The 26106-nt window shown below is 40.6% G+C and overlaps 1 protein-coding gene across 1 annotated transcript in view; it reads right to left on the bottom strand.

Moving 5' to 3' along the window:
• inpp5d (inositol polyphosphate-5-phosphatase D) overlaps positions 1-26106 on the bottom strand; it is a 61140-nt gene that overhangs the window by 21069 nt on the left and 13965 nt on the right. The window contains exons 3-13 of the mRNA XM_052475643.1: positions 20770-20905; positions 14043-14208; positions 13458-13598; positions 12414-12504; positions 7987-8064; positions 7535-7612; positions 7152-7275; positions 4588-4691; positions 2930-3032; positions 2494-2690; positions 405-522 (exon numbers count right to left, since the gene is read on the bottom strand). Coding sequence (XP_052331603.1) covers positions 405-522; positions 2494-2690; positions 2930-3032; positions 4588-4691; positions 7152-7275; positions 7535-7612; positions 7987-8064; positions 12414-12504; positions 13458-13598; positions 14043-14208; positions 20770-20905 — 1336 coding nt within the window. The remainder of the gene's footprint in view (positions 1-404; positions 523-2493; positions 2691-2929; positions 3033-4587; positions 4692-7151; positions 7276-7534; positions 7613-7986; positions 8065-12413; positions 12505-13457; positions 13599-14042; positions 14209-20769; positions 20906-26106) is intronic.

The raw sequence follows: 26106 nt of genomic DNA, 5'->3' as shown, positions 1-26106 counted from the left end.
GGCCAGTTTCCCAGACACAGATTAAGTCTAGTCTTGGACCTAAAAAAGCAATTTCATTGGAGAATCTTCATTGCACATGCATTTTAAACCAGAACTAGGTTTCATCTGTGTCTGGGAAATTGGGCCAAAGAGTGTGCAGTGAATTGATGGGTCTGCAGTGAGCTAATGAGTCTGCAGTGAGTGGATGAGTCTGCAGTGAGTGGATGAGTCTGCAGTGAATCGATGGGTCTGCAGTGAACTGATGGGTCTGCAGTGAGTGGATGAGTCTGCAGTAAGTGGATGAGTCTGCAGTGGGTGGATGAGTCTGCAGTGAGTGGATGAGTCTGCAGTGGGTGGATGAGTCTGCAGCGGGTGGATGATTCTGCAGTGAGCTGATAGGTCTGTAGTGAGATGATGGGATTTACCCAGTGCGTTGGCGATCCCTGTCTTAACGCTGTCTGAGAAGATGTGTGAGATTCTGTTTTCGTGCTCTGGCTTGGCTAGCACCACGATGCGGATGTTCCATAGGGTCTGGATGGCTATCTGAACAAAATTAAAACACATAATAATTACAATAAAACACATATTCATCTTTTTTTTATTTTATTTTTTATGGTGAATTCTATTACAATCTGACAGTCACTGTCATTTGTTTTAATGTAATGTCCCAAGGTTTATTTGCAACCACATATACAGCCATCTCAGGTGGATGAGATTAGTTGTAATGTGTAATTTACCTAATACCAGTGTAGAAATGAGGAGTAAGTAACTATACTTTAAGGGGAGGTTTCCCGGACTCAGATTAAGCCTTGTCCTCAGATTAAACCTTGTCCTCAGATTAAGCCTTGTCCTCAGATTAAACCTTGTCCTCAGATTAAGCCCTATCCTCAGATTAAGCCCTATCCTCAGATTAAGCCCTAGATTAAGCCTTGTCCTCAGATTAAGCCCTATCCTCAGATTAAGCCCTATCCTCAGATTAAGCCCTAGATTAAGCCTTGTCCTCAGATTAAGCCCTATCCTCAGATTAAGCCCTATCCTCAGATTAAGCCCTATCCTCAGATTAAACCCTATCCTCAGATTAAACCCTATCCTCAGATTAAGCCCTATCCTCAGATTAAACCCTATCCTCAGATTAAACCCTATCCTCAGATTAAACCCTATCCTCAGATTAAGCCCTATCCTCAGATTAAGCCCTATCCTCAGATTAAGCCCTATCCTCAGATTAAGCCCTATCCTCAGATTAAGCCCTATCCTCAGATTAAACCCTATCCTCAGATTAAAGCCTTGTCCTCAGATTAAGCCTAGCAAAGTCAATGTAAAATCTGAATTGAAAGTGCTTTGTAGTCCAGGACTAGGCTTAATATGTGTCCTGGAAACTGGCACTGAGTGTTGAGACTGAGAAACTGGCTCTGAGTGTTGAGACTGAGAAACTGGCTCTGAGTGTTGAGACTGAGAAACTGGCTCTGAGTGTTGAGACTGAGACACTGGCTCTGAGTGTTGAGACACTGGCTCTGAGTGTTGAGACTGAGACACTGGCTCTGAGTGTTGAGACTGAGACACTGGCTCTGAGTGTTGAGACTGAGACACTGGCTCTGAGTGTTGAGACTGAGACACTGGCTCTGAGTGTTGAGACTGAGACACTGGCTCTGAGTGTTGAGACTGAGACACTGGCTCTGAGTGTTGAGACTGAGACACTGGCTCTGAGTGTTGAGACTGAGACACTGGCTCTGAGTGTTGAGACTGAGACACTGGCTCTGAGACACTGGCTCTGAGTGTTGAGACTGAGACACTGGCTCTGAGTGTTGAGACTGAGACACTGGCTCTGAGTGTTGAGACTGAGACACTGGCTCTGAGTGTTGAGACTGAGACACTGGCTCTGAGTGTTGAGACACTGGCTCTGAGTGTTGAGACACTGGCTCTGAGTGTTGAGACTGAGACACTGGCTCTGAGTGTGAGACTGAGACACTGGCTCTGAGACTGAGACACTGGCTCTGAGTGTTGAGACTGAGACACTGGCTCTGAGTGTTGAGACACTGGCTCTGAGTGTTGAGACACTGGCTCTGAGTGTTGAGACTGAGACACTGGCTCTGAGTGTTGAGACTGAGACACTGGCACTGAGTGTTGAGACACTGGCTCTGAGTGTTGAGACTGAGACACTGGCTCTGAGTGTTGAGACACTGGCTCTGAGTGTTGAGACTGAGACACTGGCACTGAGTGTTGAGACTGAGACACTGGCTCTGAGTGTTGAGACTGAGACACTGGCACTCTGAGACACTGGCTCTGAGTGTTGAGACTGAGACACTGGCTCTGAGTGTTGAGACTGAGACACTGGCTCTGAGTGTTGAGACTGAGACACTGGCTCTGAGTGTTGAGACACTGGCTCTGAGTGTTGAGACTGAGACACTGGCTCTGAGTGTTGAGACTGAGACACTGGCTCTGAGTGTTGAGACTGAGACACTGGCTCTGAGTGTTGAGACTGAGACACTGGCTCTGAGTGTTGAGATAGTAACTGACCTGTTTGAAACTGATGTTGGTGGTTCCTCTCAAGGCACTCTTCAGCGTGTCTATCCACTCCTTCTCCCCCAGGGGATCTTCCTGAGTCCCGATCACATAGATGTCATGAGGAATGTGGTCGGCCGTGTCGTCCCTGGTCTTGCCCTGACCCTTACACTGGAACCAGGATGCTATGCTGTGGGGGGGACTGGCGTTACCTGGAGGAAGAGGTAATTATCAATCAATCAATCGTTTAATTGTCCCAATCAATCAATGTGTAATTAGCTGTTGAGTTCTTGAGCAAAATAATTATCGACTGAGCTGAAGTAGCAATATCGATATCGAACAATATTGATACTAATTGATAAATAAAGTATTTATTATCAACAAATTGATGCACTGGGAAGATTGTTCTATGTATTTTAGTTAATGTAGACATCGAAGGCGGCCATTTTACCCATATTCCAGGTACCAACGAACACAGTGATCATATCTGGCTCAGGCTTGTCCGAGTGTTTGTTCTTCATCTGCTGAAGGAGTTGACAGAACCCTTCTCTTTTCTGGTGAAAAGACACACGCACACGCACACGCACGCACGCACACGCACACACACGCACGCACACACACACACGCACACACACACACACACACACACACACACACACACACACACACACACACACACACACACACACACACACACACACACACACACACACACACACACACGCACGCACACACACACACACATCAGAAAGATGACCACACAGTTTACATGAAGCCATAGCTTGGTGGTACGTGTACAAGGCCTTTAGAAAGTATTCTCACCTTTTTACACATTTTGTTGTGTTACAGCCTGAATTCAATATGGATTAAATAGTGTTTTTTAAATATTTTTTTTTTACACACAATAGGCCAGTAAGTCAAAGTGGATTTTTTTTTTGTAGTAATTTTTATAAATGAAAAGCTGAAATGTCTTGAATCAATAAGTATTCAACCCTCTTGTTTAGGCCTAAATAAGTTCAGGAGTAAAACTGTTTTAACATGATGTTTGAATGACTAATAGTGTACCCCAACAATGATTTTTGAATGACCCATACAATTATCCCTCATCTCTGTACACCACCCATACAATTATCTGTAAGGTCCCTCAGTCGAGCAGTGAATTTCAAACACAGATTCAACCACAAAGACCAGGTTTTCCAAAGCCTCACAAAGAAGGACACCTATTGGTAGATGGGTATAACATATATATTTTTTTAAAGCAGACATTGAATATCCCTTTGTGCAGGCTGTAGTTATTAATTACACTTTGGATGGTGCATCAATACACCAAGTCACTACAAAGATACAGGCGTCCTTCCTAACTCAGTTGCCGGAGAGGAAGGAAACTGCTCAGGGATTTCAACATGAGGCCAATGGTGACTTTAAAACTGAGGATGGATCAACAACATTATAGTTACTCCATAATACTAACCTAATTGACAGAGTGAAAAGGAGGAAGACTATATGTTAAAACAAATTCTTCCAACAAGGCGCTAAAGTAATACTGCAACAAATTTTAACTTTAACTTTTTGTCCTGAATACAAAGTGTTATGTTTGGGGCAAATCCAACACAACACATTACTGAATACCACTCTCCATATTTTCAAGCGTAGTGGTGGCTGCATCATGTTATGGGTATGGCTATTAATTAAGGCCTGGGGAGTTTTTCAGGATAAAAAAAAGATACAGAATGGAGATACTGTAAGCAAAAAAACCTGGTTCAATCTGCTTTCCACCAGACACTGGGAGATGAATTCACCTTTCAACAGGACAATAACCTAAACCACAACGCCAGATCTACACTGGAGTTGCTTACCAAGAAGACAGTGAATGTTCCTGATGGCCGAGTTACAGTTTTGACTTAAATCTACTTGAAAATCTATGGCAAGACCTAAAAATGGTGTGAATACTTATGTAAATGAGATATTTCTGTGATAAATGTTCAATAAATGTGCAAAAAAATCTACAAACAATTCTAAAAATCTATTTAATCTGTTTTAAATTCAGTCTGTAAAACAGCAAAATGTGGAATAAGTCAAGGAAGGCACTATAGTCCCTCTGAGGTATACCTTTGTATCGTCGAAGACAAACTCTTTCCTTAGAGTCTTCTCCTTCTCGGTCTCCACCACGATCACCAGTTTGGCAACTTTCTGAGATTTCACCAGCTGTAAAACTACACATGACATAGATTTAAGGCTACGTCCACAAGTGTCTTAGATAACTTCCCAAATGATACCCTTTTCCCTTTATATGGCACTACTCTTGACCAGGGCTGTCTTTAGACGACGCAATTTACATGCCGTTTTTCATTGTTTTGCAAATGAGTTGCTTCTTGACTGCTTCGTGAAACACTCCCCCGCATAAGCAACTCATCTGCAACCAATGAAACGTTTCAACTTTGTGCAACTAGTTGCAAGCAATAGCCAATCAAAACAAACACTTTTGACACATGATCCAATCGAAAGGTTCAGAATTCTGACCCAGTTGTCATGTCAACACAGCTGTCAGTGCTGCACAAGCACAACCAGCGATCAGCGTTGACAGAACAGAGACGAGCACAACAGGAGATGTAGGGACCACGCAGTCGTGGTACCGTTCAGGAAGGAGACGCGTTCTGTCTTCCTAGAGATTAACGTACTTTGGTGCGAAAAGTGCAAATCAATCCCAGAACAACAGCAAAGGACCTTGTGAAGATGCTGGAGGAAACAGGTACAAAAGTATCTATATTCACAGTAAAACGAGTCCTGTATCGACATAACCTGAAAGGCCGCTCAGCAAGGAAAAGGCACTGCTCCAAAACTGCCATAAAAAAACAGACTACGGTTTGCAACTGCACACGGGGACAAATATCGTACTTTTTGGAGAAATGTCCTCTGAGCTGATGAAACAAAAATAGAACTGTTTGGCCATAATGACCATCGTTATGTTTGGAGGAAAAAGGCGGAGGCTTGCGAGCCGAAGAACACCATCCCAACCGTGAAGCACGGGGGTGGCAGCATCATGTTGTGGGGGTGCTTTGCTGCAGGAGGGACTGGTGCACTTCACAAAATAGATGGCATCATGAGGGAGGAAAATTATGTAGATATATTGAAGCAACACCTCAAGACATCAGTCAGGAAGTTAAAGCTTGGTCGCAGATGGGTCTTCCAATTGGACAATGACCCCAAGCATACTTCCAAAGTTGTGGCAAAATGGCTTAAGTACAACAAAGTCAAGGTATTGGAGTGGCCATCACAAAGCCCTGACCTCAATCCCATAGAACATTTGTGGGCAGAACTGAAAAAGCATGTGCGAGTAAGGAGGCCTACAAACCTGACTCATTTACACCAGCTCTGTCAGGAGGAATGGGCCAACATTCACCCAACTTATTGTGGGAAGCTTGAGGAAGGCTACCCGAAACGTTTGATCCAAGTTAAACAATTTAAAGGCAATGCTACCAAATACTAATTGAGTGTATGTCAACTTCTGACCCACTGGGAATGTGATGAAAGAAATATATGTTGAAATAAATAATTCTCTCTACTGTTATTCTGACATTTCACATTCTTCAATTAGAGTGTTGATCCTAACTGACCTAAGACAGGGAATGTCTACTTGGATTAAATGTCAGGAACTGTGAAAAATGGTTAAAAAATATTTTCGGGGTCCTTTCCAGAATGGCGCAAATTCGGCATGTCCGGGGTCACCGTTTTTAAGTCCCGAAAAAATAAAAAATAAATAAATAATTTTTTTTTGTGAAAATGGTTAAAACATATTTTCGGGGTCCTTTCCAGAATGGCGCAAATTTGGCATGTCCGGGGTCACCGTTTTTAAGTCCCGAAAAAAAAAAAAAAAGAAAGAAAAACTGAGTTTCAATGTATTTGGCTAATGTGTATGTAAACTTCTGACTTCCACTGTAGCTGTGTTGTTGGTGTTTTCAATCTAATGTAATGCATCAGATGACATGGGGTGAGTTTAGAATTCTCAAATAAGCAGCTTCAATTTGATTGGCTATTGCATGCAATTTTAATGGCGTTTGAGTAACTTCATGTAAACAGCAAAATTGCTTGAGATTATGCCACTTGCAACTGCAACTAAAATTGCATGAAAGTTGCTTCGTGTGACCCCAGTCTAAGGCCTAGATACAGCCCAGAATGTAACCCCAGTCTAAGGCCTAGATACAGAATGTAACCCCAGTCTAAGGCCTAGATACAGTACAGAATGTAACCCCAGTCTAAGGCCTAGATACAGCCCAGAATGTAACCCCAGTCTAAGGCCTAGATACAGCCCAGAATGTAACCCCAGTCTAAAGCCTAGATACAGTCCAGAATGTAACCCCAGTCTAAGGCCTAGATACAGCCCAGAATGTAACCCCAGTCTAAGGCCTAGATACAGAATGTAACCCCAGTCTAAGGCCTAGATACAGAATGTAACCCCAGTCTAAGGCCTAGATACAGCCCAGAATGTAACCCCAGTCTAAGGTCTAGATACAGAATGTAACCCCAGTCTAAGGCCTAGATACAGAATGTAAACCCAGTCTAAGGCCTAGATACAGTCCAGAATGTAACCCCAGTCTAAGGCCTAGATACAGCTCAGAATGTAAAAACAAAAATAGAAAGACTATTTACTATTATAGGAGGAATATAGTACTTACTTTTATTGTGTACAAAGTATTTATCTTCTGGTCCATCTTTATATTTCTTGAAGTAGATCTTCCCAGTTTCCACATCCACCTTGATGAACATCTTGTTTGTGAGACCAAGCAACTCTGATTTGACCTGTAAAAGAAGACCACGACCTCATAAGTTCACAAAAGCAACCTTGTTCCTTGTTCAATTAAACCGTGCAAAGACAATTTGGAGTTTACCCTAATTGATATTAGAGATTATTTTATTTATTTTTTGTTTCAGATAAGTTTCATAATCCACTATGCCTTTGATATTCAATATGTGGTAACATTGTTATCATGAAACACAATGATAGTTTTTTTTTTTTGTTTTTTTTTGGGGCTGCAGTATCTCATTTTGTTCAACTTACTTCAAACGTAATAGGTGGTATTAGAGACTTCCTGTGGCTTCCATCATATCCTACCGACTCAAACAGAGCAGCTTTGGCCTGTGGAAAAAAAAGGAAACTCCAGTATGTGAAAAGCATTCATTACTCCTTTAACTGCTTCTGTTTCTGGTCTGGTTTTGGTCAAAGTGTAACAGGAAAGACGTTACGACATATGAGAGATCATCTACAGCAGGGTCAGTTAGGGATTGATAGAAATAGTAAATGAACAAAGCTATTGCTAACGTTGCTAACGTTTCTAACTTTGCTAACGTTGAATAAAATCAAATGTCAGAATAAGATTGCGTCCCAAATGGCAAACATATTCCCTATATAGTGACCTACTTATGACCAGAGATCTATGGGCCCTGATCGAAAGTAGTGCACTATTTAGAGAATGGGACAGGCCCTAAGTTTAGAATAGTGTTAAACATTACTTTATCCTCGATGGAGTAGAGCAGTTTGGTAATTTGTTCCAGCCTGAAGGACACAGCCTGACCTGAATCTGCTGACACCTAGAAGTTAAAAGCAGAAACGTGAATTCAACATGAGGGCAGAGGCAGCCTTCAGCACATCACATAGGAAATATAATTAAAAACACAAAGGACTTGATGATATAAATACTGTACACTAAACCAGAGATGATATAAATACTGTACACTAGACCAGAGATGATATAAATACTGTACACTAGACCAGAGATGATATAAATACTGTACACTAGACCAGAGATTATATAAATACTGTACACTAGACCAGAGATTATATAAATACTGTACACTAGACCAGAGATTATATAAATACTGTACACTAGACCAGAGATGATATAAATACTGTACACTAGACCAGAGATGATATAAATACTGTACACTAGACCAGAGATGATATAAATACTGTACACTAGACCAGAGATGATATACATACTGTACACTAGACCAGAGATGATATAAATACTGTACACTAGACCAGAGGTGATATAAATACTGTACACTAGACCAGAGGTGATATAAATACTGTACACTAGACCAGAGAAGATATAAATACTGTACACTAGACCAGAGATGATATACATACTGTACACTAGACCAGAGATGATATAAATACTGTACACTAGACCAGAGATGATATAAATACTGTACACTAGACCAGAGATGATATACATACTGTACACTAGACCAGAGATTATGTAAATACTGTACACTAAACCAGAGATGATATAAATACTGTACACTAGACCAGAGATTATGTAAATACTGTACACTAGACCAGAGATGATATAAATACTGTACACTAAACCAGAGATGATATAAATACTGTACACTAGACCAGAGGTGATATAAATACTGTACACTAGACCAGAGAAGATATAAATACTGTACACTAGACCAGAGATGATATAAATACTGTACACTAGACCAGAGATGATATACATACTGTACACTAGACCAGAGATGATATAAATACTGTACACTAGACCAGAGATGATATACATACTGTACACTAGACCAGAGATGATATAAATACTGTACACTAGACCAGAGGTGATATAAACACTGTACACTAAACCAGAGATGATATAAATACTGTACACTAGACCAGAGATATAAATACTGTACACTAGACCAGAGATTATATAAATACTGTACACTAGACCAGAGATGATATAAATACTGTACACTAGACCAGAGATGATATAAATACTGTACACTAGATGAGAGATGATATACATACTGTACACTAGACCAGAGATGATATAAATACTGTACACTAGACCAGAGATGATATAAATACTGTACACTAGACCAGAGATTATATAAATACTGTACACTAGACCAGCGATATAAATACTGTACACTAGACCAGAGATGATATACATACTGTACACTAGACCTGAGATGATATACATACTGTACACTAGACCTGAGATGATATACATACTGTACACTAGACCAGAGATATAAATACTGTACACTAGACCAGAGATGATATAAATACTGTACACTAGACCAGAGATGATATAAATACTGTACACTAGACCAGAGATGATATAAATACTGTACACTAGACCAGAGATGATATACATACTGTACACTAAACCAGAGATGATATAAATACTGTACACTAAACCAGAGATGATATAAATACTGTACACTAGACCAGAGATGATATAAATACTGTACACTAGACCAGAGATGATATAAATACTGTACACTAGACCAGAGATGATATACATACTGTACACTAGACCAGAGATGATATAAATACTGTACACTAGACCAGAGGTGATATAAATACTGTACACTAGACCAGAAATGATATAAATACTGTACACTAGACCAGAGATGATATAAATACTGTACACTAGACCAGAGATGATATAAATACTGTATACTAGACCAGAGATGATATAAATACTGTACACTAGACCAGAGATGATATAAATACTGTACACTAGACCAGAGATGATATACATACTGTACACTAGACCAGAGATGATATAAATACTGTACACTAGACCAGAGGTGATATAAATACTGTACACTAGACCAGAAATGATATAAATACTGTACACTAGACCAGAGATTATATAAATACTGTACACTAGACCAGAGATGATATAAATACTGTACACTAGACCAGAGATGATATAAATACTGTACACTAGACCAGAGATGATATAAATACTGTACACTAGACCAGAGATTATATAAATACTGTACACTAGACCAGAGATGATATACATACTGTACACTAGACCAGAGATGATATAAATACTGTACACTAGACCAGAGGTGAAATAAATACTGTACACTAGACCAGAGATGATATAAATACTGTACACTAGACCAGAGATGATATAAATACTGTACACTAGACCAGAGATTATATAAATACTGTACACTAGACCAGAGATTATATAAATACTGTACACTAGACCAGAGGTGAAATAAATACTGTACACTAGACCAGAGATTATATAAATACTGTACACTAGACCAGAAATGATATAAATACTGTACACTAGACCAGAGATTATATAAATACTGTACACTAGACCAGAGATGATATAAATACTGTACACTAGACCAGAGATGATATAAATACTGTACACTAGACCAGAGATGATATAAATACTGTACACTAGACCAGAGATGATATACATACTGTACACTAGACCAGAGATGATATAAATACTGTACACTAGACCAGAGATGATATAAATACTGTACACTAGACCAGAGATGATATAAATACTGTACACTAGGCCAGAGATGATATACATACTGTACACTAGACCAGAGATGATATAAATACTGTACACTAGACCAGAGATGATATAAATACTGTACACTAGACCAGAGATGATATAAATACTGTACACTAGACCAGAGATGATATAAATACTGTACACTAGACCAGAGATGATATAAATACTGTACACTAGACCAGAGATGATATAAATACTGTACACTAGACCAGAGATGATATACATACTGTACACTAGACCAGAGATGATATAAATACTGTACACTAGACCAGAGATGATATAAATACTGTACACTAGACCAGAGATATAAATACTGTACACTAGACCAGAGATGATATAAATACTGTACACTAGACCAGAGATGATATAAATACTGTACACTAGACCAGAGATGATATAAATACTGTACACTAGGCCAGAGATGATATACATACTGTACACTAGACCAGAGATGATATAAATACTGTACACTAGACCAGAGGTGATATAAATACTGTACACTAGACCAGAGATGATATAAATACTGTACACTAGACCAGAGATGATATAAATACTGTACACTAGACCAGAGATGATATAAATACTGTACACTAGACCAGAGATGATATAAATACTGTACACTAGACCAGAGATGATATAAATACTGTACACTAGACCAGAGATGATATAAATACTGTACACTAGACCAGAGATGATATAAATACTGTACACTAGACCAGAGATATAAATACTGTACACTAGACCAGAGATGATATAAATACTGTACACTAGACCAGAGATGATATAAATACTGTACACTAGACCAGAGATATAAATACTGTACACTAGACCAGAGATATAAATACTGTACACTAGACCAGAGATGATATAAATACTGTACACTAGACCAGAGATGATATAAATACTGTACACTAGACCAGAGATGATATAAATACTGTACACTAGACCAGAGATATAAATACTGTACACTAGACCAGAGATTATATAAATACTGTACACTAGACCAAAGATGATATAAATACTGTACACTAGACCAGAGATGATATAAATACTGTACACTAGACCAAAGATTATATAAATACTGTACACTAGACCAGAGATATAAATACTGTACACTAGACCAGAGATGATATAAATACTGTACATTAGACCAGAGATGATATAAATACTGTACACTAGACCAGAGATATAAATACTGTACACTAGACCAGAGATGACAGTAAAACTAAACAGAAGTGTCTGATAAATTGATAATAATAGCCACCTGTTACCATGCAGCATCTATATAATATAATAATAATATATGCCATTTAGCTGACGCTTTTATCCAAAGCGACTTACAGTCATGTGTGCATACATTCTACGTATGGGTGGTCCCGGGAATATATATACCTACAATCAGATAGCATTATTACTCATTTTACAGAAAGACAAAGACCCTCTAGTTGAGTAGATCCTCATACCGACCTGTTTCCTTATTGAATGCGGATGTTAAAATAATACCATCTTGAATGCAGCTCATACTGTCCCATCTCCTTACCGAATACTGACGTTAAAATAACGGCTAATATAAGGTTGATTATAATAACAACCCACCTGACTTCTCATTCGGCCGACCCCTGGGGACAGCTGTTGGTCTAGAAGCCTCTGGAAGGCCTCCAGAGTGGGCAGGGTACGGGAGATCTCACTGACAACACAGGAGCACTAGAAATGTTAATTCAACCGAAAATCCTTTCATCCCACAAGGGTTAGGGTTCATCAAATGTTGTTTTCCAAGGTTGGAGTCAATCAATCAATCAATGCCATTTCTATTCAGTTAATTTCCATGAATTGACCCCAACCCTGCGGTTAACAGTGAATGCTGAGTGCTTTAAATGTTGCAGATATATACAGTGGGGTCCAAAATTATAATAATGACTGTATAAAATAAATAATTCAAATACTGGGCTGTATTTTATGCTCCCCCCAAAAAATTGGTAAATTATCTTATTTTCTATTAATGCAAATTGCTCAGAAAATGTTATCAAATCAAATCAAGCTTTATTTATACAGCACATTTCAGACAGAATACAACACAATGTCCTTTACAGGGAAAAAAGACGAACTGAACAACTAAAAAGCACCCAAAAGGAAAAGCAAAGCTAAAAATATGTGTTTCAAGATCTCTTTTAAATATGTCCACAGTTTCAGCCCACCTCAGGGTATCTGGCTGGGAGCATAATAACTAAATGCTTGTTTACTTTGTCTACATACTCATCTCATATGTATATACTGTACTCGATACCATCTACTGTATGCTGCTCTGTACCATCACTCATTCATATATCCTTATGTACATATTCTTTATCCCCTTACACTGTGTATAAGACAGTAGTTTTGGAATTGTTAGTTAGATTACTTGTTGGTTATCACTGCATTGTCGGAACTAGAAGCACAAGCATTTCGCTACACTCGCATTAACATCTGCTAACCATGTGTATGTGACAAATAAAATTTGATTTGATTTGATGAGAGGTTAGACCATACCTCCAAGACATGCTAACCTCCCCTGTTAATTGTAATGTAGTCATTGTGTGGTAAAAATATGTGAGCAATCTGGGACACCACTGTAGCTAGCTATTGTCTATAAGTCTACTGTACCTGTTAAGATGTTTGCAAATTCCCATAGTGAGCTTTTTCAGACGGGGAAAGTTGGGATTCCCATTCTGGGCTTGCTCAGCATCGAGACAGAGTGAGGTGTGGAAGTATTCCTGGATGGATTGTTGGTGCTCTTCCGGCAGGCTGGAAGACAATGAATTAGCAGTCAGTGTGATTAGTTTTGTTGATGCCTAACTAAAAGATTGGGAGCTGGGTAACACAATGCAACACGTCGTCAGTAACACAATACTACTGAAGACACTCAATCAGCATTTTGCAGCCCATAGTAGAATGAGAAGTGTCTCAGTGTACTAAATCAAATGTATTTATAAAGCCCTTCTTACATCAGCTGATATCTCAAAGTGCTGTACAGAAACCCAGCCTAAAACCCCAAAACAGCAAGCAATGCAGGTGTAGAAGCACGATGGCTAGGAAAAACTCCCTAGAAAGGCCAGAACCTATCAAGTCAAAAAGCTGAACTAAGATACACTTTTGCCTGATCAATAATGAATAAGATTACATCGATAGGGTGGCACCTGATCTCAGATCAACACTCTGAGAAGATTTTGTGGGCCCAAATGAGCATACTTAGACATGTCCAACTGTTGCAGCCTCTGTAGGTATGTGTCTCTCAGGGAAGCACAGGCGAGCTCTGAAGTCTGTGACTCTCCCCCATGGGTCTCTTTACTGCCATTGCCTGACAGTCCTCCTGAGATGTTCCTGGGTGGTAGCTGAGGTGGGTATTTAGCTGGATCTGGAGACGATCAACCACAACAGTCAAACTGTTAGACATAATGAAAGTTATCAGTATCATACCCCTGTGTAGTACTTGAATTACTACTACATAACTAACAGCACCTACAGTCACCTTTACTCCTGTTAACATGTATATATACAGTGGGGCAAAAAAGTATTTTGTCAGCCACCAATTGTGCAAGTTCTCCCACTTAAAAAGATGAGAGAGGTCTGTAATTTTCATCATAGGTACACTTCAACTATGACAGACAAAATGAGAAAAAATAATCCAGAAAATCACATTGTAGGATTTTTAATGAATTTATTTGCAAATTATGGTGGAAAATAAGTATTAGTTGTCATAGTTGAAGTGTACCTATGATGAAAATTACAGGCCTCTCTCATCTTTTAAGTGGGAGATCTTGCACAATTGGTGGCTGACTAAATACTTGTTTGCCCCACTGTATCTACCTCAATGATTCCAGTACTCCTGTTAACATGTATATATATCTACCTCAATGACTCCAGTACTCCTGTTAATATGTATATACTGTAAAGTACCAGTCAAAGGTTTTGACAAACTGACTCATTCAAGGGTTTTTCTTAATTTTGACTATTTTCTAGATTGTAGAAAAATAGTGAAGACATCAAAACTATGAAATAACACACGTGGAGTCATGCAGTAACCAAAAAAGTGTTAACTTTTTGTGACTGCAGGGGCAGTATTGAGTAGCTTGGATGAAAAGGTGCCCATTGTAAACGGCCAGCTCCTCAGTCTCAGTTGCTGATATATGCATATTATTATTAGTATTGGATAGAAAACACTCTGAAGTTTCTAAAACTGTTTGAATTATGTCTGTGAGTATAACAGAACTCATATCGAAATTCCACTTCATGTTTTATTTTCTTCTGGGGGTGGCAGAATTTCAACCAAGCTCTCATTGAAATTACAGCGAGATATGGATGAGTTTTCACTTCCTACGCCTTCCACTAGATGTCAACGGTCAATAGAACTTTGTCTGACTCTAATCTGAAGGAGGGTCGAATGAGACCGGAAATAGTCACCACTGCAACAGGTTGACCATGCTTTCACCATGCGCGTTCACAGGGGAAGCACCTGCGTTCCACATGTCATCTGAAGTCATTCTAATTCTCCGGTTGGAACGTTATTCAAGATATATGTAAACAACATTCTAAAGATTGATTCAGTACATCGTTTGACATGTTTCTACTGACTGTTACGGAACTTTTGGACATTTCGTCACGTTATAGTGGACGCGCTTTGTGACTTTGGAATTGTTTACCAAACGCGCTAACCAAAGTAGCTAATTGGACATAAATAACGGACATTTTCGAACAAATCAAGCATTTATTGTGGACCTGGGATTCCTAGGACTGCATTCTGAGGAAGTTCATCAAAGGTAAGGAAACATTTATCATGTATTTTCTGGTTTCTGTTGACTCCAACATGGCTGATAATTTGGCTTCTGTTCTGAGCGCCGTCTCAGATTATTGCATATGTTGCTTTTTCTGTAAACTTTATTTGAAATCTGACACAGCGGTTGCATTAAGGAGAGGTATATCTATAATTCCATGTGTATAACTTGTATTACCATCTACATTTATGATGAGTATTTCTGTTGAAACGATGTGTCTATGCAAAATCACTTGATGTTTTTGGAACAAGTGAATCTATTAAGCCAATGTAAACTCAGATTTTTAAAAATATAAATATGAACTTTATCAAACAAAACATGCATGTATTGTGTAACATGAAGTCCTATGAGTGTCATCTGATGAAGATAATTCAAGGTTAGTGATTCATTTTGTGAATGCTATATTTAGCTGGAAAATGGCTGTGCTTATTGTGGTTTGGTGGAGACCTATGTCACGGCTTAAGTATGACAAGTGGGTACTTTTTCCACCACTGGCGTTGAGTGCAGTGCAGGGGCGGTTCCTCCTGCAGGCAGAGGAGGGTCGTTAGTGATTGAAGTCACCTGGGCTCAAAGTATTTAAACTGTCACTAATCACCTCTCTCTCTCTGCTCCTCCAGGTATGAACCTGTTTTGTTTGTTCCTTTGTAGTTTTACGTAGTTTTCACTCAGTCATTCACACACACAGATTCATGCATCCATGCACTTTACATACACCTTACATTATGATACTTCCACACCTCATTCATTTTTCTTAGTTTAAAGTTAATAGTTTTGTATACAATAAAGAACATCTTTTAATTGGCCTATCCCTGTTGTTCGTGTCCCCTCATTTTTGGCACAGGCTATGAGCCGGCCTGTTGTGACACCTAACAATCGTTTGTAGTGCTTTCGCTGAAAAGCCTATTTGAAATCAGACACTTTGGTGGGATTAACAACAAGATTACCTTTAAAATAATATAAGACACATGTATGTTTTAGGAATTGTAATTATGAGATTTCTGTTGTTTGAATTTGGCGCCCTCTATTTTCACTGGCAGTTGTCATATCGATCCCGGTATTGGGATTGCAGCCATAACAAGTTAAACAAATCAAAATCTATTTTATATTTGAGATTCTTAAAAGTAGCCACCCTTTGCCTTGATGACAGTTGTGCACACTGTTGGCATTCTCTCAACCAGGTAGTCACCTGGAATGCACTTCAATTAACAGGTGTGCCTTGCTAAAAGCGAATTTGTGGAATTTCTTCCCTTCTTAATGCATTTGAGCCAATCGGTTGTGTTTTGAAAAGGTAGGGGTGTGGTATGCAGAAGATAGCCCTATGTGGTAAAATACCAAGTCCACATTCTCATTAATGAGGCTGGAGAAATGGCAGCCGTTTTACGGGCTCCTAACAAATTATGCTATAGTGTTTTGCTGTACATAATGTTTCTGCCACCGTCTCTTATGACCCGAAAAGAGCTTCTGGATATCAGGAAAGCGATTACTCACCTTGAACTGGACAAAGATTTTTCTTTAATGAGTCGGATGCGAAGGATTTAATTCAGACACCAGACAGGGCCCAAATCACTGTGATAACAGAGATATCGGGTACGTAGGTCGGGGTGCCTTGTAAGGATCCGACGGTGAGCGGGTAATCCGCTTCTACCAGCAGTCCTATTAGCCAACGTGCGATCACTGGAGAATAAACTGGATGAGCTCCGTTCAAGACAACTCTACCAACGGGACATTAAAATCTGTAATATCTTATGTTTCACCGAGTCGTGGCTGAAAGATAGAACAGCTGCCTCTGGTAAGACGAGGGGTGGAGGTCTGTGTCTATTTGTCAATAACAGCTGGTGCGCGAAATCTAATATTAAGGAAGTCTCGAGGTTTTGCTCGCCTGAGGTAGAGTATCTCATGATAAGCTGTAGACGACACTGTTTACCAAGAGAGTTTTCATCTATATTTTTCTTAGCTGTCTATTTACTACCACAACCCGATGCTGGCACTAAGACCGCACTCAACGAGCTGTATAAGGCCATAAGCAAACAAGAAAATGCTCATCCAGAGGCGGTGCAAAAAAGCAGGAAGTACCAGTGACTAGATCAATACAGAAGTGGTCAGATGACGCAGATGCTAAGCTACAGGACTGTTTTGCAGCACAGACTGGAATATGTTCTGGGATTCTTCTGATGGCATTGAGGAGTACACCACCTCAGTCATTGGCTTCATCAATAAGTGCATCGATGACGTTGCCCCCACAGTGACCGTACGTACATACCCCAACCAGAAGCCAGGGTAGAGCTGCTGCTTTCAAGGAGCGGGATTCTAACCAGAAAACTTATAAGAAATTCTGCAATTTGCACTGTATTTGTTATACATCTACCTCAATGATTCCAGTACTCCTGTTAACATGTATATATCTACCTCAATGACTCTGGTGCCCCACTTTACATGTAAATGCACTATATATAGTACAGTATGTGGACACTCCTTCAATTGAATGAATTACAACCACACCCGTTGCTGACAGGTGTATAAAATCGAGAAGACAGCCATGCAATGTCCAAAGATAAACATTGGCAGTAGAATGGCCTAACTGAAGAGCTCATTTACTTTCAACGTGGCACTGTCATAGGGTGCCACCTTTTCAACAAGTCAGTTCGTCAAATTTCTGCCCCTCTAGAGCTGCCCCGGTCCACTGTATGTGCTGTTATTGTGAGGTGGAAACGTCTAGGAGCAACAACGGCTCAGCCGCGAAGTGGTAGGCCACACAAGCTCACAGAACATGACCGTTGAGTGCTGAAGCGCGCAGCACGAATCGTCTAGATGATTCTGTGCTTCCAACATTGTGGCAACAGTTTGGGGTAGGCCTTTTCCTGTTTCAGCATGGCAATGCCCCTGTGCACAAAGCGAGGTCCATACAGAAATGGTTTGTTGAGATTGATGTGGAAGAACTTGACTGGCCTGCACAGAGCCCTGACCTCAACCCCATCAAACACCTTTGGAAGGAATTGGAAAGCAGACTGCAAGCCAGGCCTAATTGCGCAACATCAGTGCCCGACCTCACTAATGCTCTTGTGGCTGAATGGAAGCAGTTCCCTCAGCAATGTTCGCACATTTAGTGGAAAGCCTTCCCAGAAGAGTCCATGCTGTTATAGCAATAAAGGGGGGACCAACTCCATATTAATGCCCATGATTTTGGAATGAGATGTTCGAGGAGCAGGTGTCCACATACTTTTGGTTATGTAGCCTGCGGCTATGGAACCCTGACCTGTTCACCGGACGTGCTACCTGTCCCAGACCTGCTGTTTTCAACTCTATAGAGACAGCAGGAGCGGTAGAGATACTCTGAACGAAAAGCCAACTGACATTTACTCCTGAGGTGCTGACTTGTTGCCCCGTCAACAACTACTGTGATCATTATTATTTGACCATGCAAGTCATCTATGAACATTTGAACATCTTGGCCATGTTCTGTTATAATCTCCACCCGGCACAGCCAGAAGAAGACTGGCCACCCCTCAGAGCCTGGTTCCTCTCTAGGTTTCTTCCTAGGTTTTGGCCTTTCTAGGGAGTTTTTCCTAGACACCGTGCTTCTACACCTACATTGCTTGCTGTTTGGGGTTTTGGGCTGGGTTTCTGTACAGCACTTTGTGACATCGGCTGATGTAAGGGCTTTATAAATACATTTGATTTGATTTGATTTAGTGTATCTACCTTAACTGTGTTGGATTGTATGTAATCTGATTATTGAAAAACCAAACTCAGTTACATTATCAGCTTAAAAATATTGTAATCAGATTACAGATTACACAACTAGATGATCACTTCTTGGATTACTTTTAAATGTAGAAAGTAATGTTTTCTTAATGACATTCAATTCAGCATCAGAAAAAAAAGGTGCAAGTTTAAGTTCCACCTGAGCCAGTCTGACCACAAGTCAGAGATCGCTATGATGACACGACAAATGTCCATAGATAGATCGTTTTATCTTCTTCTATTGCCTCTAAGGGGAAAAGTAAACCCACATTTATCTTACTGATTACAATTTTGGACAGGTATTAGAGGTTTCAAGTTTTCACGTTTCAAAGTATATAGAAGGAAATGCAATCTATATACAGGCTCAGGGCCACCACCATAATTACAGTGTGCAGGGTTACTGGAGTTATTGAGGCCCAGTAGAAGTTGGCTATACAACATAAACAGATCTGGGACCAACAAGCTACCTTGGATTAGGTCAGATCTGGGACCACCAAGCTAACTTGGATTAGGTCTGATCTGGGACCACCAAGCTAACTTGGGCTAGGTCAGATCTGGGACCACCAAGCTACCTTGGATTAGGTCAGATCTGGGACCACCAAGCTACCTTGGATTAGGTCAGATCTGGGACCACCAAGCTAACTTGGGCTAGGTCAGATCCAAGCTACCTTGGATTAGGTCAGATCTGGGACCACCAAGCTACCTTGGATTAGGTCTGATCTGGGACCACCAAGCTAACTTGGGCTAGGTCAGATCCAAGCTACCTTGGGTTAGGTCAGATCTGGGACCACCAAGCTAACTTGGGCTAGGTCAGATCCAAGCTACCTTGGATTAGGTCAGATCTGGGACCACCAAGCTAACTTGGGCTAGGTCAGATCCAAGCTACCTTGGGTTAGGTCTGATCTGGGACCAACAAGCTACCTTGGATTAGGTCAGATCTGGGACCACCAAGCTAACTTGGGCTAGGTCAGATCCAAGCTACCTTGGGTTAGGTCAGATCTGGGACCACCAAGCTACCTTGGGCTAGGTCAGATCCAAGCTACCTTGGGTTAGGTCAGATCTGGGACCACCAAGCTAACTTGGGCTAGGTCAGATCCAAGCTACCTTGGGTTAGGTCAGATCTGGGACCACCAAGCTAACTTGGGCTAGGTCAGATCCAAGCTACCTTGGGTTAGGTCAGATCTGGGACCAACAAGCTACCTTGGATTAGGTCAGATCTGGGACCACCAAGCTAACTTGGGCTAGGTCAGATCCAAGCTACCTTGGGTTAGCTCAGCTGTAGCAAAACATAATACGAGAGAATGGCTAAATCACAAATGAAACCATACTCCCTGGATACTGGCACTACTTTTGACCAGGTCCCTTTGAAACACAGAAAGATAATTAACAGGTTATTCTCTGACCTGGCTCGTCCTCTGGCTCCTCCTCTTTCTGAACAGGGAACTGCAGGTGTGTAGCCAGACCCATGTTGGGACTGTAGTACGTCTCCACCAGGTCAGCCAGCACAGAGAAGAACCGGATAGGGACACCCTCGGAGGCCTGGAGACAGAGACAGAGAAAACAACAAACACTGGTTAGTGGCACACACTACTGAGTCTAGAAATGACATCAGTCACAGACTAGAACTCTGAAGAGCACAACATCAGTCACAGGCTACAACTCTGGAGAGCACAACATCAGTCACAGGCTAGGAGTCTAGAGAGCACAACATCAGTCACAGGCTAGAACTCTAGAGAGCACAACATCAGTCACAGGCTAGAACTCTGAAGAGCACAACATCAGTCACAGACTAGAACTCTAGAGAGCACAACATCAGTCACAGGCTAGGAGTCTAGAGAGCACAACATCAGTCACAGGCTAGAACTAGAGAGCACAACATCAGTCACAGACTAGAACTCTGAAGAGCACAACATCAGTCACAGGCTAGAACTCTGGAGAGCACAACATCAGTCACAGACTAGAACTCTAGAGAGCACAACATCAGTCACAGACTAGAACTCTGAAGAGCACAACATCAGTCACAGACTAGAACTCTAGAGAGCACAACATCAGTCACAGACTAGAACTCTGAAGAGCACAACATCAGTCACAGGCTATAACTAGAGAGCACAACATCAGTCACAGGCTATAACTAGAGAGCACAACATCAGACACAGACTAGAACTCTGAAGAGCACAACATCAGTCACAGGCTAGAACTAGAGAGCACAACATCAGTCACAGACTAGAACTCTGAAGAGCACAACATCAGTCACAGGCTAGAGTCTAGAGAGCACAACATCAGTCACAGGCTAGAACTCTAGAGAGCACAACATCAGTCACAGACTAGAACTCTGAAGAGCACAACATCAGTCACAGGCTAGAACTAGAGAGCACAACATCAGTCACAGACTAGAACTCTGAAGAGCACAACATCAGTCACAGACTAGAACTCTGAAGAGCACAACATCAGTCACAGACTAGAACTCTAGAGAGCACAACATCAGTCACAGACTAGAACTCTGAAGAGCACAACATCAGTCACAGGCTATAACTAGAGAGCACAACATCAGTCACAGGCTATAACTAGAGAGCACAACATCAGACACAGACTAGAACTCTGAAGAGCACAACATCAGTCACAGGCTAGAACTAGAGAGCACAACATCAGTCACAGACTAGAACTCTGAAGAGCACAACATCAGTCACAGGCTAGGAGTCTAGAGAGCACAACATCAGTCACAGGCTAGAACTCTAGAGAGCACAACATCAGTCACAGACTAGAACTCTGAAGAGCACAACATCAGTCACAGGCTAGAACTAGAGAGCACAACATCAGTCACAGACTAGAACTCTGAAGAGCACAACATCAGTCACAGACTAGAACTCTGAAGAGCACAACATCAGTCACAGACTATAACTCTAGAGAGCACAACATCAGTCACAGGCTATAACTCTGGAGAGCACAACATCAGCAAGACAATAACACTACAGAGCACAACAGGAAGACACAGGCTAGTAGCCTTTCTTCTCATGTCTCTACTTGGTGCTTCATTTACGGTGCTGGTATAGATATTTATGATGCTGGTGTCATGACGTTGGCCTGGGGGTAGGTTTATGACAGTCATAAATACATACCTCTTCCCCCCTTTTTCCTCTCTCTACACAACTGCTGTTACATTTGCAAACCCCTTGGTTAACATAGAGATTCTGGGAACATCAGAAGGTGGGGGGAAATTAACTATATTCTGGTAATCCGACCAATGAAATATATGCGGTGGTACTTAATGAATATGATGTCAGTTCGGTTGTCATCTGAGACATTCTCATCAATGATAAGATGACAAACTCTACAGTGGAATGTCTACACATCAGAGTTATCAGATTCACATGGAATTGTTGTTCAATTTAAATGTTTGAATATGAAATGTTTCGTGATGGGATGAAATGTGATTTTAGCCTCTAAAATTTGGGTTTTCATAAGATAGGGCTCTGCTCAATGGGCTATAAAACTTTTCAAACACGCCCTCCTCTCCCTTCCTATATAAGCCCTAGACGACAATATAACCTCCTGTTCCGAGGACATGAGGATGACGGTCCGATGTCAGAATGGTTCAGATAATAACTACAGAACGAAGCCAACATCAGCGTGAGCTTTGGTTGCGAATGGTATGAACTTTGAACTCTTATTCACTTCAGAAGTGATACTTCCTAGCCGTTGAGTTAGCAACAGCCGCTGCAAATGAGGGTTAGGAAGGAACAGACAGAGTATCCCGTCTACCACACAACGACGTTACTACAACTTCTCCAATTGACATCCACAGACATTCTTCAAAGGACTCGGTTGGGCATCACGGTGTTCCATCTACCACCAACCTACCGAAGTGCAGCTCCGAGTAAATATTTATTGCATTTTCCTTTTCCAAATGGGCGGTAATTTAGAATGCATAAGATACTGTATTTATGATAGCACAGCTTCTCCCGGTGTTCCTCAATCATCCCGCTCTTTCACTTTCACCCAGCCCTTTTCTTTTGTGTAACCAGCTGTCATATCTGTTCCGCCCGCTAGGGATGTTTTCCTTTATGACGTAATTTGTAATCAAGTTATGATTTAATTATGTGTATGTATAATTCTGTGTGATTAGTTAGGCATTTAGTAAATAAATAATTAAACCCAATTTTTTATTGGTGATTCAATTTGTTAGCCAGGGTTCGTGCATATAACTAAGAATTTACAACTTTCAGATGAGACTGAATTAAGATGACGTTTAATATTGACTGCTATTGATGTGAAATATTACTAGGTCTTTAAGAGTTTATTCGTAAGATAACAGCTCTATAAATATTATTTTGTGGTGCCCGACTCTCTAGTTAATTACATTTACATGATTAGCTCAATCAGGTAATATTAATTACGGAGAAATTATTTTATAGAATAGCATGTCATATCACTTAATCCGGCATAGCCAAAGACACGACACTGGTATAGATATTTCTGGTGCAGGTATAGATATTTCTGGTGCAGGTATAGATCTTTCTGGTGCTGGTATAGATATTTCTGGTGCAGGTACAGATATTTCTGGTGCAGGTATATATATTTCTGGTGCAGGTATAGATCTTTCTGGTGCAGGTATAGATCTTTCTGGTGCCGGTATGGATATTTATGGTGCAGGTATAGATATATATGGTGCTGGTATATATATTTCTGGTGCAGGTATAGATATTTCTGGTGCAGGTATAGATCTTTCTGGTGCACTTATCGACATTTCTGGTGCTGGTATAGATATTTATGGTGCAGGCAGGTATAGATATTTCTGGTGCAGGTATAGATATTTCTGGTGCAGGTATAGATATTTATGGTGCAGGTATAGATCTTTATGGTGCAGGTATAGATATTTCTGGTGCAGGTATAGATCTTTATGGTGCAGGTATAGATATTTATGGTGCAGTCAGGTATAGATATTTCTGGTGCAGGTCTAGATATTGATGGTGCAGGCAGGTATAGATCTTTCTGGTGCTGGTATAGATATTTCTGGTGCAGGTATAGATATTTCTGGTGCAGGTATAGATATGTCTGGTGCAGGTATAGATATTTCTGGTGCAGGTATATATATTTCTGGTGCAGGTATAGATATTTCTGGTGCAGGTATATATATTTCTGGTGCAGGTATAGATATTTCTGGTGCAGGTATAGATATTTCTGGTGCAGGTATAGATATTTCTGGTGCAGGTATAGATATTTCTGGTGCAGGTATAGATCTTTCTGGTGCTGGTATAGATCTTTCTGGTGCTGGTATAGATATTTCTGGTGCAGGTATATATATTTCTGGTGCAGGTATAGATATTTCTGGTGCAGGTATATATATATTTCTGGTGCAGGTATAGATATTTCTGGTGCAGGTATAGATATTTCTGGTGCAGGTATATATATTTCTGGTGCAGGTATAGATATTTCTGGTGCAGGTATATATATTTCTGGTGCAGGTATAGATATTTCTGGTGCAGGTATAGATATTTCTGGTGCAGGTATATATATTTCTGATGCAGGTATAGATATTTCTGGTGCAGGTATATATATTTCTGATGCAGGTATATATATTTCTGGTGCAGGTATAGATATTTCTGGTGCAGGTATAGATATTTCTGGTGCAGGTATATATATTTCTGGTGCAGGTATAGATATTTATGGTGCAGGTCTAGATCTTTCTGGTGCAGGTATAGATATTTCTGGTGCAGGTATATATATTTCTGGTGCAGGTATAGATATTTATGGTGCAGGTCTAGATCTTTCTGGTGCAGGTATAGATATTTCTGGTGCAGGTATATATATTTCTGGTGCAGGTATAGATATTTATGGTGCAGGTATAGATATTTCTGGTGCAGGAATAGATCAGTGTAGCAACACAAGAGCAAGATCTTAGAGGGCTTTAACTGTTGCATGTTTCCCGAGACTTTAGGTCATGTTGTTCTGAATGACAGGTTTTCCTTCTATCACGATCATACAGCTGACACACTGTTATAAAGGACTTTGTACTGTTAGGCTACATTCCAAGGGCGTATTAACGACCAAGTCACCTGTTTTTTTAAAAATTTTATAGCCCCTTTCGCTGCCACTGTGGATGTTGTTTTTCTTTGTGAAGTTTCCGTTCTTTTCTGTTAAGCACCACGAGATGAGCCTTGTGGCTTGTCATACGCCCACGCTAGGGGATCATTCAAAACCTCCTGCAACTGAAAGAGGAAGAAGCTTTTGATCAACATTAGCAGAGTGGCCTGTAGGAACTACAAGTACCCTTCAACATTAGGAGAGTGGCCTGTAGGAACTACAAGTACCCTTCAACATTAGCAGAGTGGCCTGTAGGAACTACAAGTACCCTTCAACATTAGCAGAGTGGCCTGTAGGAACTACAAGTACCCTTCAACATTAGCAGAGTGGCCTGTAGGAACTACAAGTACCCTTCAACATTAGCAGAGTGGCCTGTAGGAACTACAGGTACCCTTCAACATTAGCAGGTAGCCTGTAGAACTACAAGTACCCTTCAACATTAGCAGAGTGGCCTGTAGGAACTACAAGTACCCTTCAACATTAGCAGAGTGGCCTGTAGGAACTACAAGTCCCTTAGCAACACAAAGCAAGATTAGCAGAGTGGCCTGTAGGAACTGTTGCACCCTTCAACATTAGCATGTGGCCTGTAGGAACTACAAGTTACCCTTCAACATTAGCAGACAGCTGACACACCCTTATAAAGGCCTTAGGAACTGTTA

The sequence above is a fragment of the Oncorhynchus keta genome, chromosome 22 (genome assembly GCF_023373465.1).
Source record: "Oncorhynchus keta strain PuntledgeMale-10-30-2019 chromosome 22, Oket_V2, whole genome shotgun sequence".
In the NCBI taxonomy this organism is placed as follows: domain Eukaryota; kingdom Metazoa; phylum Chordata; class Actinopteri; order Salmoniformes; family Salmonidae; genus Oncorhynchus; species Oncorhynchus keta.
Note: the sequence above shows the minus strand (reverse complement) of the source record. Positions and strands in the feature narration are given on the sequence as shown.